The sequence below is a fragment of the Theobroma cacao genome, chromosome 8 (assembly GCF_000208745.1).
Source record: "Theobroma cacao cultivar B97-61/B2 chromosome 8, Criollo_cocoa_genome_V2, whole genome shotgun sequence".
NCBI lineage: Eukaryota > Viridiplantae > Streptophyta > Magnoliopsida > Malvales > Malvaceae > Theobroma > Theobroma cacao.
The window spans coordinates 8,692,316-8,710,890 of NC_030857.1; the positions used below are offsets into that span (position 1 = coordinate 8,692,316).

Genomic DNA, 18,575 nt, shown 5'->3' on the forward strand with positions numbered 1-18,575 from the left:
AAACAATTGGGCCTGAGCAAGAGAAAAACAGAAAATAGTTTTTTTCTTTTTCTGCTCAGAAAGGTATAATAATATCTTTGGGTCACAAAGTATGTAACCTTTTGCTCATGGATGATTTTCCAGACAATATCTTAAAACTACAACAAAAAAAAGTCGGTATATACAGGCCATGAAGTGAGAATTTAAGATATGATTTTATTCAGGTTTAATATTTAGCCTTTTGGAAGTTACCTAACTGCAAATCTGCTGTCTCCTACCACTATGCAATTTGCATTTTCCCACATCTCTGCATGGTCCATCATGGTTCCAGAGCAATGGTGACTTCTTAGATCTATGCGACTGAGTATAACTGAACTGAGGCCTGGAGTCTTTTGAAACCCCTTACTTACCATGGTCATCCTCATCTTTTCAGCCTTTTCCCATCTGTCTGAAGCTGCGTAAATATTTGACAGCACCACATAATGTGAATTATGTGCCAACCTGCCAACCTCTTGCATCACCTGCTCTACCATGTTCGTATCCAGATGAACCCGGCAAGCTCCAAGTAGAGCCCCCCAAACTACATCATTTGGTTTCATTGGCATTCTCTTGATTAAATCAAAAGCTTCTTTCAATCTTCCAGCACGACCCAGAAGATCTACCAAGCAACCATAATGTTTGACGCTTGGTACCAACCCATACTTCTCCATCTTGGAAAATATATCTAATCCAGCATCTACAAATCCCCCATGTGCGCAAGCTGATAGAAGAGAAAGGAAAGTGATCTCATCTGGCATCTCATTCGACTGTTCCATTCTTCTAAAATACTCAAGAGCCTCACTGCTTTGTCCATGAAGAGCAAAACCAGAGATCATAGAATTCCAGCAGGCACTTGTCCTACGACTCATTCCTTCAAAGATCAATCTTGCATGAGCTAAATCCCCACACTTGGCATACATATCCAATAATGCATTCAAAACAAACTGATTAACTACTATTCCCTTCTCCTTAATAAGATAATGGATTTCTTTTCCAACATCTAATTCACCTAACTGTGCACAAGCAGATAAAATACTTGTGATAGTAACTTCATCAGGCTCAAAACCTTCACTTTGCATTTTCCTGAACATTTCCAAAGCTTTCTCACAAAACCCGTTTTGTGCATAACCTGAAATCAAGGAATTCCAGTTCACCAAATTCCTAACAGGGATTCTATCAAAAATGTTTCTTGCTTCTTTTACATCACCTCTCTTGCAATACCCAGAAATCATTGATGACCAAACATAGAAATTTTTTTCAGGCATCATTTCAAAAAGTTCCCTTGCAGCCTCTAATTCTCCATTTGCAGTGTACCCATCAACCATCACTGTCCAAGTCACCACATTCCTCAGCTCTAATGGAACTTTATCAAAAAAACGCCTGGCTTTTAAAGTATCTCCATTCTTTGCAAACCCATTAATCATCTCAATCCAAGTCACTGAATTTCTTCCAACTAATATATTTTCAAATAAATCCAATGCAGATTTTGTATCCCCATTTTTCAAATACCCACCAATCATCGCGTTCCACGTCACCACATTTCTTTCAGGCATTTCATCAAACACCTTCCGGGAATCAATCAAATTGCCGCATTTCGAATACATATTTAGCAATGACGAGGCAGTATGTAAATCAAAGGCTACCCCAGCTTTGATTGATTCTGCATGCAAAGATTTCCCAAAAGGTTGGGTTGAGGCAGAAGCACAAGCCTTGAAAATCAAAGGAACCAGGACTAAAATGTAGAGTCCTTTTTGGCGTATTTGGGTGTACAATGAAAGCACTTGTTTGGGAGTTCCTCGAGAAAGGCGGTTTCTTATGATGTAAGACCAACTGGGTTGATTTGGGTTCGAATTGTTTTTGCCTATTGTTTCTGTAATTTTGATGGTTTGTTGTGGAAGGTCATTTGGAATTTGTTGTGGGTTTTGAGGCAAGTTTGCCGTTCTCATGTCCCATAGTTTTGACTGTCATTGGAGGGAGATTTGTCACTTTTGAGCAGAAAGAAGAAAGCTTTATCAAAATTCCATCTACGACAATCTTTAATGCTACTTGTAGTATTAAATACGAAATGCTTACTCTTCCTGTAAGACATAGTTTAATTTAGGCTAATGATAGAAAGCTGTTGTCATCTTCTTTATATGTGAAAATTTGTTAGTTTTTTGCATGAAAGTGAAGAATCCTAATATAATAATACTAATATTGATAATAAGTTACATGATTAATCACAAAAAAATAAAAAGAGGAAGATAGGAATGTTAGAAAATTGGGAAATAAATGAAAATAAAATAAAACAAGTAAGAACACTAAATAGTTTGAGGCGTGCTATCACTGTCATTAAAGATAATTTTCACCCCTTCAGAATATAAAACTCGGTGCAAAAAGACTATAGCAGTTATCTTTAAAGATTCAACAGACCTTTCTTTATAGTTTGCACAAACTATTAAGAGATGATATAAACAACAGAAAGAACGAACCCAACTGAGAAGGTAAGGAAACAAAGAAAATATGTTGAAAATAGAGAACAGAAGATGAGAGGCTTTTGGTGTTTTGTGAATGAGGTAGGGAAACTGCATTTATAGGCAGGGAATAAAGTAAACGTTGCACCAAATCAGGGAGCTGAGAAAAAGCCCACACCAAATAAAGTGAACGTTGCACCAAATCAAAGAATAAAGAAAAAGCCTCAAGGAGTCAGAGAAAAAACTTGGTTAGCATGTATACTTAGTTAGGTATACGTTGTAGCAAAATTAGGAGAGTCATTAGCATGGTAAAGTACTTAGTCAGATAGACGTTGGAGCAAAACCAGGAGAATTAAGCAAGCATGATAAAGTTTGAGTCTGATTCAATCAAAGTCTGAAAGAGGTTAAAAAATTAAAGTCAAGGTACAAAATTCACTTGGGCCTACGTGTATATTCACACGCAATGGGGGAATTTGAAATTTCTCAGGATCTAACCCAATCTTGTGTGTATGCAAACCCACTCATTTTCTTTGCTTACAACAAACCTATAATGGGTTTTCATATATAAGGCATTCACCTATCTTGTATCTTGGCAATGTGGGATATTTTAACCTTATGAAATATACTATTTTCCAACAATCTCTCACATATTTCAAAAAGTTTCATAGAAAGTTTTGCTGGTTCAAATTTCACTTGAGTGCAATGCATCATGAATGGTGCTTTTTAAGCTATGAACCATCCTTAGAAAGAATGAAACATAAGTCACAGAATTTTGGTGAAATTTGTAACTTATATGAACCAAAATTCTTTATGTGAAATATAGTTTTTCATCAATCACATTACACCCCCATAAATTCTGCTATTCAATGCGATTTTGCGCGAATAGGCCATGCACGTGCTTGGTTATTCATAAGTGTTCTAGAAAATTTGTCATAATTCTCATAGGAATAGCCCCACTTCACACTTATATAGGTTGATTCCATCAAGTGTTTACTGCAGTATAATACACTAGCCATAAGGGCTATGGAATGCATTAAGAGTTTAACTCAACCTCTCTTACATTGCAGTTTTGAACTATTCACACACAATAAATGGGAGAATAATTTTAATAGTGTATTAATTTATCAACAAATAACTTGTTATTACCCATAAGAACCTAATTCATGGGATCTCTAATCACATAGGTTGGGTTACTATTATTTGTTGATTTCTTCAATTGACTCAAGTCTCATTCCCTTCGATGTAGTATTAATTAATTTTCTTCCCAAGGGTTTAGTCAAAAGATCAGCTTAATTCAACTCTAACTTCACATAATCAATAGATATAATTTCATCTCTAAGCAACTGCTTTACTACATCGTGTCTCAAACGAATGTGTTTATTTTTACCATTGAAAGTTTTATTCTTTGCAATGGCTATTGCCGCTTGGCAATCACAATGCATAGACACAGAAGGTGTTGGTTTCATTCCCAACGAAATATCTACTAAGAGGTATCTCAGGCACTCAATCTCATTGCCATCCAACTCTAAAACTACAAATTCTAACTCCATTGTAGATTTAGCAATTATTGTTTGTTTGACTGATTTTCTAGTTATAGCACCCTTACCAAGGGTGAATACATAACTACTTATGGATTTTGTTTCATTTGAATTAAAGATCCAGTTAGCATCACTGTATCCTTCTAATATAGTGGGAAATCTATTATATAAAATACCATAGTTTATGGTACCTTTCAAATATTTCATCATTCTGCTCAAGTCAGTCCAATGATTTCGATTGGGACTTTGTGTATATCTGCTTAATCTACATACAACATAAGCTATATTTAGTTGAGTATAATTCATCAAATGCAGCAAACTCCCAATAATCTGTACATACGTAGACTGAGCTACACTATCACCTCTATATTTCTTTAATTGGATGTTACTATCATAAGGAGTACTCACATATGTGATATCAAAATGTATAAACTTTTTAAGTGACTTCTCAACTTAATGCTCTTGTGTTAGCATTAAGCCACTATCATATCTTATTAGTTTAATACCCAAAATAACATTGGCTTCTCCAAGATCTTTCATATCAAATTTGGAAGCCAAGAAACATTTTGTTTTATTGACCACATCAATGCATGTACCAAAAATAAACATATCATCAACATATAAGCTAATAATCACACATTCATTATCAACAATTTTTGTGTACACAAATTTATCAACTCCAACAGTAGAAAATCCATTACTAACAAGAACTTGATCAAATTTTTCATGCCATTATTTTGGTGCTTGTTTCAAGCCATTTAATATTTAGTCAATTAGCAAACTTTGTTTTCTTGACTAGGAAGAACACATCCCTCAGGTTGTGCCATATAAATTTCTTCTTCTAAATCATCATTTAAAAAAGCGATTTTTACATCCATTTGATGAACAACAAGTTTGTAAATTGAAGCTAAGGTAAATAAAACACGAATAGATGAAATTCTTGATACTGAAGCAAAAGTATCAAAATAGTCAATATTTTGTTTTTGAGTAAAACCCATTGCAACTAGTATAGCTTTGTGTTTATCAATTGAACCATTAGAATTAAATTTTCTTTTAAAAATCCATTTGCAACCAATTGGTTTGGCTCCAAGTGGCAAATCAACCAATTCTCAGATTTGATTTTATAAAATCGAATCAATCTCATTTTGTATGGCTTTTTTCCAAAATGGACTTTCTTTAAAAGAAATTGCATCAGTATAAGTTAAAGGATCATTATCTAAAAGATAAGTATAAAAATAATTACCAAAAGAAATTTCTTTCCTTGGTTTTTTACTTCTTCTCATATCATCATTTTGTATTTCAAAATCATTTTTACTAAAAGGTGTATGAGAAATTGTATCAGTTCTTTATGGAAAAATATGCTAAAAAAATTCAACATTTTTGTTTCAACAATTATGTTATAATCAAGAACATCACTTTTTAATACAAGAAATCTATATGCAACACTATATTCAGCATAACCAATAAACAAGCAATTAAATGTCTTAGAACCAATTTTTCTTTTATTAAATTCAGGAAGCATTACTTTAGCAAGACACCCCCACACTTTCAAATATTTTAAGTTAAGAGAATAACCTTTTCCATAATTCATAAGATGTCCTACTAGTTTTCTTATAAGAAATTATATTTTAAATATGACATGCAAATAATAAAGCTTCACTCCACAAATTTCATGTACATTAAAACTAATAAGCATAGGGTTCATCATTTCTTTTAATGTTTTATTTTTCCTTTCAGCTACATCATTTGATTCAAGAAAATATGGAGGAGTAATTTCATAAATTATTCTTTTCTTTTCACATATATCATTAATCGGTATATATTCACGCTATCTATCTGATCTAACTCTTTTTATTTTTTTTATTCAGTTGATTTTCTACCTTAGCTTTAGATTTAATAAACATGTCAAAAGCTTTATCTTTATGCCTAAGAAATTAAACTTTAGTAAATCTAGAATAATCGTCAATAAATGTAACATAGTATTACTCAGCATCTCTAGTCAGTTTGGTTTAGATTTCCAAAGTCAGTATGAATTAAACTTAATAATTCAGATTCTCTATTTACTAAAATACAAGTTTTCTTAGTTGGTTTTGTTTCAGTACATATCTCGTACTTATTAAAGCATCCATTTTTAATACTAGAAATTAAACCAAGTGATTACTTTTTCTGAATGTAGGGAATGCTAACTTGTCCTAGTCTACCATGCCCTAAATCAATAAAGTCAATCATGTAAGCAGAAGAACTGGCATTTTCATTCAAAATATTGAAAATGTTAAGTACTAAGAGTCCCTGATTACAATAACCTTTACTTACAAACACATTTTTTTTGTCATTACAATCTTATCATATTTGAATGACACTTTCACCCCAACCTTGCCCAATAAGGCCATAGACACTAGGTTTACCCTTATATTAGGAACATGAATAATATCATTCAGAGCTAAGGTCTTGCCAGATATGAGCTTAAGAAGGACTTTCCCTTTACCAAGAACTTGAACAGTTTGAGAATCACCAAGGTACATTATCTATTCTCCTTCTCCTATTGGAGTTAGGAGGTAAAGGCATTTCTGTTCATAAAAATATGCCTAGTAGCTCCTGAGTCTACCACCCATTCCTTCACACTGGCCACCATATTGGCTTGTGAAATGATTGCAACAATTACATCATTAGATTCATCTAATTTAACCAAGTTGACTCTTGGATTAATAGGTTTGTTATTTCCCTTTACTCTCTTCTTGCATTGTGTTGCATGATGCCTTGGTTTTCCATAAACAAAACAATTACCCTTCTTTTTAAAAGTGGGATGAGAAACTTTGGGTTTATTGTCAGGTTTATAAGAGTACCTTTGTTGACGTTGGGTTCTACCTTGAATCAGATTGGCTTCAGTTGTAACTTTTTTTGCTTTGGAGGCCTTAATCTCTCTTCAGGTTGTGTCTTCAATGATGATGTGCATAATCAATTCTGAAAGTGACAATTGTTTTTCTTTGTGCTTCAATTGTTGCTTGTAGCCATTCCATGATTCTAACAGCTTCTCAATCAGCAATCCAGCAACGAACTATTCTTACAAGTTGATTTTTTCAACATTCAAGTTATCCACTAGCTTATCGTATTCATTGATCTAACTTTTAATGTCCTTGTCATTTGTCATCTTCCAATGATAAAAGTTGCCAATCATTAACTTATGTTTCCCAACATCTTCAGCAATGTATTTGGCAATCATTGACTTCCATATTTGCTTTGCTTCTTTGTAGGGATTATATACATCAAACAACTCATTAGAAAGTGTGCTAATGATTGTATGCCTGCATACCTTATTTGCGTGCATCCATGGTTCCAGCATCTTGACATCATTTGGCTTGGAATCAATTAACGCAAAAAAGCCCCATGAACATCAAGGATTGAAAAAATCCTTTCTTGCCATCTTTTGAAGTTTTTGCCATCAAAGTCTTCTATTTTGAAAATATCTAAAAATGATTTGGCATATGAAACCAAAGGCATAAAAGGAACAGTCAACGAAATGGGAGCCATGGTGGAACCATTAACAGTGATGGTGGCAATAGAGACAAAGGCAACAACATTATCAACGTGGGAATTCATTATCCTTAAGATTGTTAGAAAATTAAAAAATAAATGAAAATAAAATAAAGCAAGTAAGAACACTAGGTAGTCTGAGGCGTGGTATCACAGTCCTTAAGGATAATTTTTGCCCCTTCAAAGTATAAAACTCGGTGCAAAAGGATTGTAACAGTTATCCTCTAAGATTCAACAGATTTTTCCTTATAGTTTGTATAAACTATTAAGGGATGACAAAAACAGCAGAAAGAAAGAACCTAACTGGGAAGGAAAGGAAGTAGAGAAAATATGTTGAAAATAGAGAAAGGCAGATAAGAGGCTTTTGGTGTTTTGTGAGTGAAGTAGAGAGGCTATATTTATAGGCAGGGAATGAAGTGAATGTTGCATCAAATAAGGTGAATGTTGTACCAAATCAGGGAGTTGAGGAAAAACCTCAAGGAGTTAAAGAAAAAACTTGGTCAACATGTATACTTAGTTAGGTATACGTTATAGCAAAATTAAGAGAGTCATTAACATGGTAGAGTACTTAGTCAGATAAAAGTTGGAGCAAAACCAGGAGAGTTAGGCAAGCATGGTAGAGTTTAAGTTTGATTCAATCAAAGTTTGAAAAAAGTTAAAAATTTAAAGCTAAGGTACAAAATTCACTTGGGCCTAGCCCACGTGTATATTCGGGTGCAAGGGGGGGAAAATTTGAAATTTCTCAAGGTATGGCCCAATCTTATGTGTGCGCGAGCCCACTCATTTTTCTTTACTTACAACAAGCCCATAATGGGTTTTTATATATAAGGCATTCACCTCTTTTGTATCTTAGCAATGTGAGATGTTTAAACCTTATGAAATACACTATTTTCCAATAAGGAACTCAATGGCAAAGAGATGGTTGTATTTACTAATACAGTAAAGGCTCTTGATTTCAAAGCAATTTGCACAAGAAGGGTACATAAACAAGAAAGATGAAAGAATCATCTCAAGGTAAAGGCATGGGTGGTTTCCAATTATGAAACTCTACTAAATCTCTATTCACAATAGTCCCATTATGAAGCCAGAATGTCTCAGCTGATTGGTGGAATACCCTGACTTTCCTCTGGAGTTCCCACAAGATCCCATGCATTGCTGAACATGGTTCTGTCTCTGGGGCATAAGTCCATAAGCACTTCACTTGTCTACCACGAGCTATCATACCCACTATAACTTCATCTAAAAAGAAGCAAAATGAAAAAGAATGAAAAGTTGAAACATTGGAGATAACAAGGCAAGGGAATGGTGAATCAACCAACCTGGAATAGATTCAAGGTACTCTAGAAGTTGGGGACCTATCCGAGTAGCTGGCCATTTTATTGTTATTTGAGTGTAGTCAATTACATTTTGAAAAGGCAATTCTATTTGATCTGATATGATAACTGGAACACATTCCTATGCAACAAATATCATTTAGACTGTATTTAGAATTGGAACAAAACAAATAGAGATAGGGAGTGGGAGTGGGAGTGAGGACAGACCACAAAGAAAGATTCATAGAAGCGCAACGTCCATGATGATAATCCACGAGGAATTAGGCAAAATTTGGCATTGCGTAGGTGTTCAAAATACTCCAGCTTGAACAACTTGTCAGGGGGATCATGCTTCAAATCTGGAGCCTCCACCTGTTTGGGAAAAAATGCAATAACACTTAGTCATTTCTTCTATAAAATATATATAATAATGACTCCTTTACCTCGAAGTTGAGATGGCCGAGTTGGTCTAAGGCGCCAGATTAAGGTTCTGGTCCGAAAGGGCGTGGGTTCAAATCCCACTCTCAACATCGGCTTTTGGCCTTTCCTTTCATAAATGAAATAGTAAGTCTATTAACTGGAGACCACACCTTACCTTATCTGGATACTGTCTCGCCAGCTCTATTAACTGAAGACGCCCTTTCAATCCTTGTGCACGTCCTAAATAATTTGCCAAGTAATTTCGCTTTGATAAAGGTAAAGGCTCAACCAGGGCAGCACCATTTTTAGTCATCTCATCATGGACATTGCCAGGAATGATGATATCTTTCCATGTATGGAAGGAGCTTGAGTTTTTATTATCAGTTCGATCTCCCTGCATTAGCACATCAAATTCAAACATTCTTAAGCAACTTTGCGAGTTCTAATAAATTTATTCAGAATAATCATAAATGCATATGCCAAACCAAGCAAGCATCGTACCTCTGGAGTAAGAAATATTGAACGGTTTAAGAATGTTTTCCAAGATGTGAAAAAGTGAGCTCCATTACCACTGCATCAAGTGAAAAGCAGATATATATATATATATATATATATGCATTTGTAGAGGTGAGGAAATATTGTAAACTCTTAATTCAAATGCAATTGAATACGTAAAACTCTTGTTCAAATACAATTAATTCTGAGTAATTATGTTATATTGAGTTCTACCATCAAGTTTCCCTCATTTAGCTAAGGCCTACATATGCCTTATAGTGACAGCAGAAATATGATCCAGCAATCAGGATCAAGCCTCACTTGCAGGTTGAAAGTTTCGATGCGCAGCTTCCTATTCGGTAGCTTAGAAGATAGAAAGCCACAATTATGTCCTGTTTATGGCTTATCAATTAACCAAATCTGTATAAAGACTAAAAGGATGACATCAAATTGACATCTCGATTTCATACAACTTTCCTGCAGAAAATCTGAGGACCAACGATCCATATTCATACCTTGGGAAGACAAATATGTGGTCACGACCCCCAGATCGCCTAAAATATGGCATTTGACTTAAGACCTGAAAAACAACACTTCAGAATGGTCATTCTAGAGTAAGGACTTGGGTCAAGTAATTAGACATTTAACTGAATACAAACAAAGACATGCAAACCAAAAGAATGTAAGTACTGTTAGCTAGCCATGAACTGAATTGATCTTACCTCAACATAGGTCTGGTTTATCTCTTCTTCTGTAAGACCTTCCAGCATATGAACACATTTAACATATGCTGGCACAAAGAAGAAATCTGCTTCCTCTTTCTTTCTCGTCCGAAATCTTGAGCTCAACAGCAATCTGTGTATTTTAACCTACAAATTACAGCGACCTCTTTATTACTAATTAAGATCAATACCGATTGCGGCATTGTTACTAATTTTAGCAGTAGTTAGCGCTTGGCATGTAACTTTGGATACCTGAGTGCCCCACTGGCCTTGATAGCAAATATCAACGTCGACGACACCTTCTTTCCCATACATCAATGGCTTCAATCCGTCAATCTCGTTCTCATCATAAACGTAAATCTTGAGGGAGAGGTGAGACCCATATCCTCTCTCTGGCCAGGAAGGATATCCACCATTGAAGTGCGCCAACTTTCTATGTGAGCGGTCCTGATTGAATATCGAGCACTGACTATTGTTGTGTAGAGCTGAAGGAAGATGGTCCCAGAGCCGGTTGATGAAGAGGGTGGCAACGATGAGAAGCAGGGCGCCTATCTGATGGGTGTTGGTGCACGGCGTCCCATGGTGCCAGATTCTTTTTGTTCTATGGTAGGAATTCAAGGTTCCCATAGAGAACCAAATTAAACATGCAATGCTTGGAAAGGAAGAAGAACACAAAATATAGGAATTTATGAATGGCTTGTCAATTGTCATTCCATCATTATTTAATACTCAAAAGACCTGTGAATTAACAGTTTTAAATGCCGTAATAATTCTTCGGAAAGTGATGGGTCACATATGTGATTGTGGCATGGGAACTCGAAGAAGAAGCCCGCCCGGAAAACATTCATTGACAAAACAGCAGCATATATATTTAGTTAAACAAAATGCAACAGCATTCAGAAGAATCCAGAATGAACACTAATGCAGCCCCGTGAAACATCAATTGCTTTGTTATCAAATTTACAGCCAGTGGAAGATTGCGAGGAAGAGGAATTCGCTGCCCTCCTGTCCTCTTCTCTCTTCTCTGAATTCTGGATGTTTCAATGCTTGGGAAGAAGACAAAAACACACAAAACAGAACACACGTGTGATTATGAAGGGGAAGCACGGGAGAGTGGAGTGGATCCCACTCAACATCTTTGCCACCTGGAATTCGGAGAGAATAACAGAATAAAAAGAGATGACGTTCGCAGTGCCCTTTGATCAACCAATTCGTAAAAGAAGCAAAGCAAGCATTGAGCCAGAACTAATGGCACCATTAATTCAATCGGTTGATTATGAAACATATAGAAATGTGTCAGACCCATCATTGTATGAGATTGAAGCATTTGCAAGGAGAGGTGAGCGAAGCATGTTTATGGCAAGTCATAACATGTCAATTTAGCTGAGTTCTGGTGCTATTATTCCTAGTTTGCATCGTGGAAAAGTCTAAATTCCATATGCGATTCATGGGTGACGTGCATTTTCAATAATCAATTATGCTCATGATTTCTGTGCATGCAATCCTAATTGCAAAACTCAAGCTATAAATTTCGATTAAATGCAGAAAGGATGATAATGATGAGGGATGGAGTTAAACTCTTTACTGTACCCGTGCACTAGCAATCATAAGCTGAAAGATTTTTTGTTGCTGAAGACAATGTCATCTGCCTGCAGCATTCCTCATATTTCAACATTCACGATGAATGAAATTCAGGACTTCTCGAGGAAAACTTATACATGTTCACATTTAGGTTGCGTTTTGTTTTTTAAGTAAGATTTCTTTGAAAAACATTTTCAGGACATAATGACGGTTGGATGACTGAAAATGAAATCTTAAGAAAAATTGTTTTATGGGTCAAAGTGTAAAATACTCGTTGACAGGGGCAGAGCTAAAGCATTTTTAAAGGAGGGACAAACAAAAAGAGATATTAAACAATCAAATAGAACTTTATATATAATTCAATCATCACTCATCTAAAAGATTAAATAAAATTTACAAAACATTTGACATATAAAAAAATACACATTAATAGTAATGATGATGTCATATATATATATATATATATATATATGACTGAATGGAATAAGGAAATGAGTCTCTCTCACTCGCTGCGCACAAGAGTGGAAGAAAAAAATAATTTTTCAAATTCAAATAAATTGTCTCTATACCTTGTGTGTTCTAGCTCTCATTTTATTTTCTATTTGCCTCTTAAATTACTAATTAACATAGTAAATTATCGGGTTGAACTATTGAAATATAATATGTTATGATAAGCTATTAAGTTATAGTGTTAAGATATAATATGTTATGATAGGCTTACATTTATATTAAAACTTAATGCATCTGGATTACTAGACTCACTTTTATATTTTTTAAATTTGATAGACTTAGCATATTAATTTAGAATTTATTTGCTAGGCTTAACTAGCAATATGCTAATTACAATGACTCTAATTTTATCAAACAGTTTGAAGAATAAAAATAATTATTAAATAAAAATATTTTGAGAGCCATTAAAAATATATAATAAATAAAATTGTATTGAAAGAAATACAATCATTTCGTTTTATCAATTTGTATATATATCCTTATTACTTAAATTTTACAACATACATGATAGAACGCATTGGTTATTCTGAATAAAAAATAATATATTGATGAAATTTTAAGCAACAGTGCAACACTGCATTTTATATTTGAGAATTACATAATAATTTATTTATTTTTAAAGATTAAAATCATAAAAATAAAATCTCCATAATAGAAAAAAAAAATAATAACAAGTAAAAAATAGAATCTACATATGATGTAATAAAAAAGAAAAGAAAAAGAATACGATTGATGGTTCATAGAAATTTGTAAAAAAAAATCTATAGAGATTTAGAATAAATGAATAAATAGAATAAAAATAAATAAATAAATATAAATAATAATATAATTGAAAGGAAAAACAAAAAAAAACTTTAAAATTGAGTCATGCATATGAAATTATTTTGTTATTCTGTATATGTATTAATTATTAAATAAAAAACTATTTTAGGAGAGCCATTAAGAAAATTTATTAAAAAATTTAAAAATTTTATATAACATGTAAAAAAAATTTTAAATTTTGGAGGCCCATCACATAAGGAGGCTCCGCCTGTGCTCGTTGAGGCGTAAGACAATTTCCATCACCTTAAAAAAAAAAAAAAAACCTTCTTGCTCTAAAGCCCTAAATCTTTAGCTCTGTCACCCCTAGTCTCTAACATAGTTTGAACATCTATTTTTATTTCTTTCAAAATTATAAAGTTTCAAAATGATATCTTTTTATTTCATTCAAAATAATAAAATATTGTGACTTGAAAGTTTCAAATCGATTAAATATTCACCTTTTTTTTCCTTAAAATTAATAAAATCTCAAAATGGTGTCCTTTTATTTTCTTCAAAATAATAAAACACTTACACGCTGAGGTTAAATACTTTCAAACGATGATTTAAATAATGAAAAATGTTTTCAATAATTTATCCAAAGAACAAAAAAATATATTTTACATAGAAAGGACTTATTTTAGGTTTTCAAACGTACTCCTAAAATGATGTTAAATGCTGTATTTTTCAAGCCTCACACGTGTATTTAAAAGAGGTGTGGCCGGGTTTTCACATTGTGCTCAGAAAGTGGCCCTCATTTATCCCTAACCAGTTCTTGTAAAACTCTCCCCATCAACCGGCCTGTTTCCAACCACCATTCTCTTTGGTGTTGATATTAAGTTGTGATGGTTTTGCGTGCTCCACCTTAACGTTTCTGTAGCCACCTAGTTGGGGACGGGAGACTGTTTAGTTTTCTCTTTATTTTCTCATCAGTCGATATCAAGTTAAAAGTTTTTAGACATTGAAGTTAGATAATACGTCTCTTTCATGGGCCAAAACGAAAGAATCTCGTTTCCAAAATCAGAGAGTCCCTCGGCACACGAGACACGACCTTGATTGCCTTGGCTAAGGGTCCATTGGTCTCTAAGCCTAAGTGGAATAGATTCACTTTGGTCAAATAGACAATTAGGAAAGCCTATCTTATATATGTTACGAGAGATCTAAGGGTTGGACGTGAAAGAGGGTTAACGGGATGAACTAATTTATGAAATAGGATATCCTTTATTACGTAATTTAAAATATTTGTCTATGAAAAAACAAAATTATATTAGTAATTCTGTAAATAATAAATTATAGAATAAAGAAATCAAAATTGTTAATATATATATATATATATATATATATATATATATATANCACTTTGGTCAAATAGACAATTAGGAAAGCCTATCTTATATATGTTACGAGAGATCTAAGGGTTGGACGTGAAAGAGGGTTAACGGGATGAACTAATTTATGAAATAGGATATCCTTTATTACGTAATTTAAAATATTTGTCTATGAAAAAACAAAATTATATTAGTAATTCTGTAAATAATAAATTATAGAATAAAGAAATCAAAATTGTTTATATATATATATATATATATATATATATATATATTGGATTTAGAGAAAGAAATTCAAAACCCCTATTTTTTTAAACAAGGAATTATATACTAAGCAATGAATCAAATTATTAATAAATTTAAAAGATTAACAGCTTACAGATTTCTGAGACAAATAATAATAGAAAGAAAGAAGTCAAGTAATATATATGGTTCACAAACGGTAAAGCTTACAACTTGCAACTTGGCTAGAACCTCCAAATTTAGATAGTGAGAATGTAACATCTCAAGCTGATTCATCCGCCTGGTTTTGTCTTAGGCCAGCTGGTAAGCTCATGCAAGCTGGACAAAATAGGCTGAAAAACTTTAACACTTGTATGGACTCCACTACTCCACGACAAATAAACAATAGCAATTAACATCGTTGAGATGCAAGGACCATTTAGATTTATCTGCTAAATCAGAAAGCCAAATTTCTCTTCTGTACTCAAGTCAAGTTACTGTCATGAGAGCTTCACTACAATATTACAGCGATGATGCAATCATTTAATGTGTCAGGACTCTATGTGGCTTCCAATGGCTGTGTTGTTTCTTTCCTAAATTATTTTTTGCATCAATATTTTCTTTGTTCTTGTTTGGTTTCCTGAAATAGAATAATTACCTATGGAAATTTTTTTTCATAAGCTTAATAACTATGCTAATTACAGATGCATAAAGCTACGTTTCGTTAGCAATTATACAGCACTCTCTAGTTATACCTGTATTAGCTATGTAAAATGATTAGTTGAACAGGAAGAACTCAACTGTTTTTGTCGAAATTAACACCTATCAATTAAGATATCTAGTTGCTCATTTAATTGCTCTTTGCCCCGAATTCTTCATGATCGCTCAAGAAACTCCCACCAGTATCAAAAATTGAAGTTCATTTCTTCGTAATTAACTCCCATCAGGCCCCTCATGGATAAATTCCTTGAACTAGGCCTTTGGGCATACAAAGTACACAATCTGCCTTAATTTATATACCCTACAATGGCATACCTACTATATCAGCTAGCTTCATAATTTCCAGTGAACTGATCAATTAACAGCACTGCAAACTCGCCGAATCTCTCCTTGTGAGCCAGTTTTCACCCCAATGTTTCCCATCTTCACCATTGCTTTAGCAAAATCCGCATTAAAAGATGGCCTTGTTCCAGAACCATTAGAGCTGATATAAGAGTCAAGTATTTGCCTGGTCTCTCTGTCATCGTAGAGCCTAGCATCGGATGCTATCACAGCGGTTCCATCTCTGATATTGCGCAGGATATGGACATCGAATACATTTTGAGTCGCCCAATCAAGAGGTATTCGGACATTGACATCTCCATTTAAGGGGCAATGAGCTTTGAGCTGTGGTAGGAAGCGAGGGTTAATTGCTGGATCAGAGCCTCCCCCTGGGGTGAAGTTGTAGAGTCTATGTTGCATGAAGAAACAGGCTGTAAGCCCAATTGTATGCGCACCTGAAATACAACTCATCTCTAAGTATATATGAGTTTCAGGTCCTCGAAAAACATTACCAAAATCGAAATTATAATCATATTGAATTTATGGATTAGGCCATTAGGCACATACCACCACTTAAAAGAACAAGGTCTTTATCAGAAAGACCCTTTGCCCTAAATTTGGATTTGAGAACATGGATTGAATCATCAACATCAGGCAAGTTTTCAGCCAGGGACATCCTTGAGAGCCGTCCATCTCTGCGGCCGGTTGGAACATCATAAAATGGCCCCTTAACCTGCACAAAACAGGTTGCAGCACGCAATAGAGCATAGAAGATGTAAACCAAGAAAAGCGTTTTACAAATGTAACTTACCAAGGATACAGCATCTCTCGCAGCTAAAGCCACGATGTCTGCGCAAGAAACAACTCCAGGGCACAGATTTTCCAACCGTGCTTTGGCGCTCTCTATGATGTCAAAACCTTGCACTCCCAAGTTTCCTCGTGCTTTTAACTCACCATCCGCAACATTTTTTATCAGAATCGACCCATCACAGCCCTGAAATTAAATAACATCAACAATAAAGAAATCATTGAGATTGTTTATATGTGTGTTTGCAGGGAGAAGAACAGAGAGAGAAGGGGAGAGAGAGACTTCAACAAAGCAGTCATGGAACTGAAGCCTTAGCAATAATGCAGCATTCCTAAGACTGTCAGCCACTGCTTTCTGAACAACTTTGTGGATGATAGATTCAGCAGTGGGACATGTTTTTGAGTAGAAGCCAACTCCTAGTTGCCCTTGGGAAACACCTAAAATGTTAGGAAGAATAAGCAAAGCCCAAATCAGGGCAACTAGAGTGTGTTTGTGCATTTTGGAAGTCAGAAATGTCATTGAACAAGTGAGTGGAGGGGAACTTAGGACTAATACTTAGAGAAGAAAGGAAAGAGTGTTTTGGAAGAGATGGCTTAATTACCAGTTATGATCTCTTGAATATGGAGGTTGAACTTTATGTCCCCTTTGCTTGTCTACTTGTATGCCACGGCCACCTTTTTCCATTTCCATTTTCCAATAATTGGAATTAACTTGACTACTCGTACTATCAAGGTGCTTTTTCTCGTCTAGATTTAACAAAGGGAAAGAAAGAGGAAATTGTTGTCGTGGGCGTAAAGAACTCATTACATATCATCAAGTTATGATATGGCATACGTATTGTTTACCCTAAATCTTTTTGATTAACTTGGCTGCATAGGTTATGCACTATGTTATTAACTTGGCTGCATAGGTTATGCACTATGTTACATCATGTGTTAGAATTTAAACAAAAATTACTATATTTTTCTTTTTAATCTAGTATGATTGTAGTTCTAATAAAAATGACATCATGTTTTGATCTGGCATAATAGTTGGCATTTTGATAGTAGGTGCAATTGTAGACTTGTAGGTCACTTACAAGGGGCTTTCTTAGATTGATAATTGAATTTAAACAAAAATTACTATTCCTTTTATGATATTGTATTGGCATAATATTCAAAAAAATTCTTTAATTATTTAAGAAAATTTAAATTAACCATTATTCTTCTATTACATTCAATCAAATCTTTATGTTTTTATATTAAGTTAAATAAACCTTTATAAAAAATAATTGACTAATTAATAGTAATCAAAATATCACTTGTCATTTTATATTCATATGACATTTGCATGACGTTAATATAAAGTATGAACAATATTATACAAACATATTATCATGTCACGTCATCATCTATTATCATATTTCAGTATGTCACGCTAACATCACATCAGCACCACATAAAATGATAAGTGACATTTTAATTAAGTTAATCATTAATTATAAAAATTTATTTGATTCAAAATAAAAGTATAAGAGTTTAATTGAATGTAATAAAAGAATAAAGATTTATTTAAAATTTTTAAATATTTTAGAGATTTTTTTAAATATTATACCTATTTCATTTATATAAACACCCAGCAGCCCGTGCATCACGCCAACTAAAATCAGCCTTATTAAAAGAAGAAAGCAAAAAAAACACTTGACCTTTTGACTCAATAAATAAACAAATAAATAAATATATATATATATATATATATATGTACACTCAAAAAGTAAAACTTAAATTCTACCCTTTTCTTGATCGAGAAATAAAATAG

The 18,575-nt window shown here is 33.8% G+C and overlaps 3 protein-coding genes and 1 non-coding gene across 4 annotated transcripts; 1 reads left to right on the plus strand and 3 right to left on the minus strand.

Moving 5' to 3' along the window:
• Positions 113–2,101, minus strand: LOC18592524 (pentatricopeptide repeat-containing protein At3g21470). The gene has a single exon (XM_007019310.2). It carries the CDS (start codon positions 1,962–1,964, stop codon positions 228–230), a length of 1,737 nt encoding a protein of 578 aa, XP_007019372.2. The 5' UTR covers positions 1,965–2,101; the 3' UTR covers positions 113–227.
• Positions 8,403–11,498, minus strand: LOC18592525 (probable glucuronosyltransferase GUT1). Its single transcript, XM_007019311.2, has 8 exons — positions 10,743–11,498; positions 10,491–10,637; positions 10,284–10,348; positions 9,775–9,844; positions 9,449–9,667; positions 9,082–9,225; positions 8,860–8,995; positions 8,403–8,779 (listed from the first exon to the last, which is right to left on the minus strand). The coding sequence occupies exons 1-8, from the start codon at positions 11,199–11,201 to the stop codon at positions 8,550–8,552; spliced, it is 1,470 nt and encodes a 489-aa protein (XP_007019373.2). The 5' UTR covers positions 11,202–11,498; the 3' UTR covers positions 8,403–8,549.
• Positions 9,303–9,383, plus strand: TRNAL-AAG. The gene has a single exon. It is a non-coding gene; the product is annotated as a tRNA-Leu (tRNA).
• Positions 15,803–17,409, minus strand: LOC18592526 (peroxidase 13). Its single transcript, XM_007019313.2, has 4 exons — positions 17,061–17,409; positions 16,782–16,964; positions 16,538–16,703; positions 15,803–16,425 (listed from the first exon to the last, which is right to left on the minus strand). The coding sequence occupies exons 1-4, from the start codon at positions 17,295–17,297 to the stop codon at positions 16,004–16,006; spliced, it is 1,008 nt and encodes a 335-aa protein (XP_007019375.1). The 5' UTR covers positions 17,298–17,409; the 3' UTR covers positions 15,803–16,003.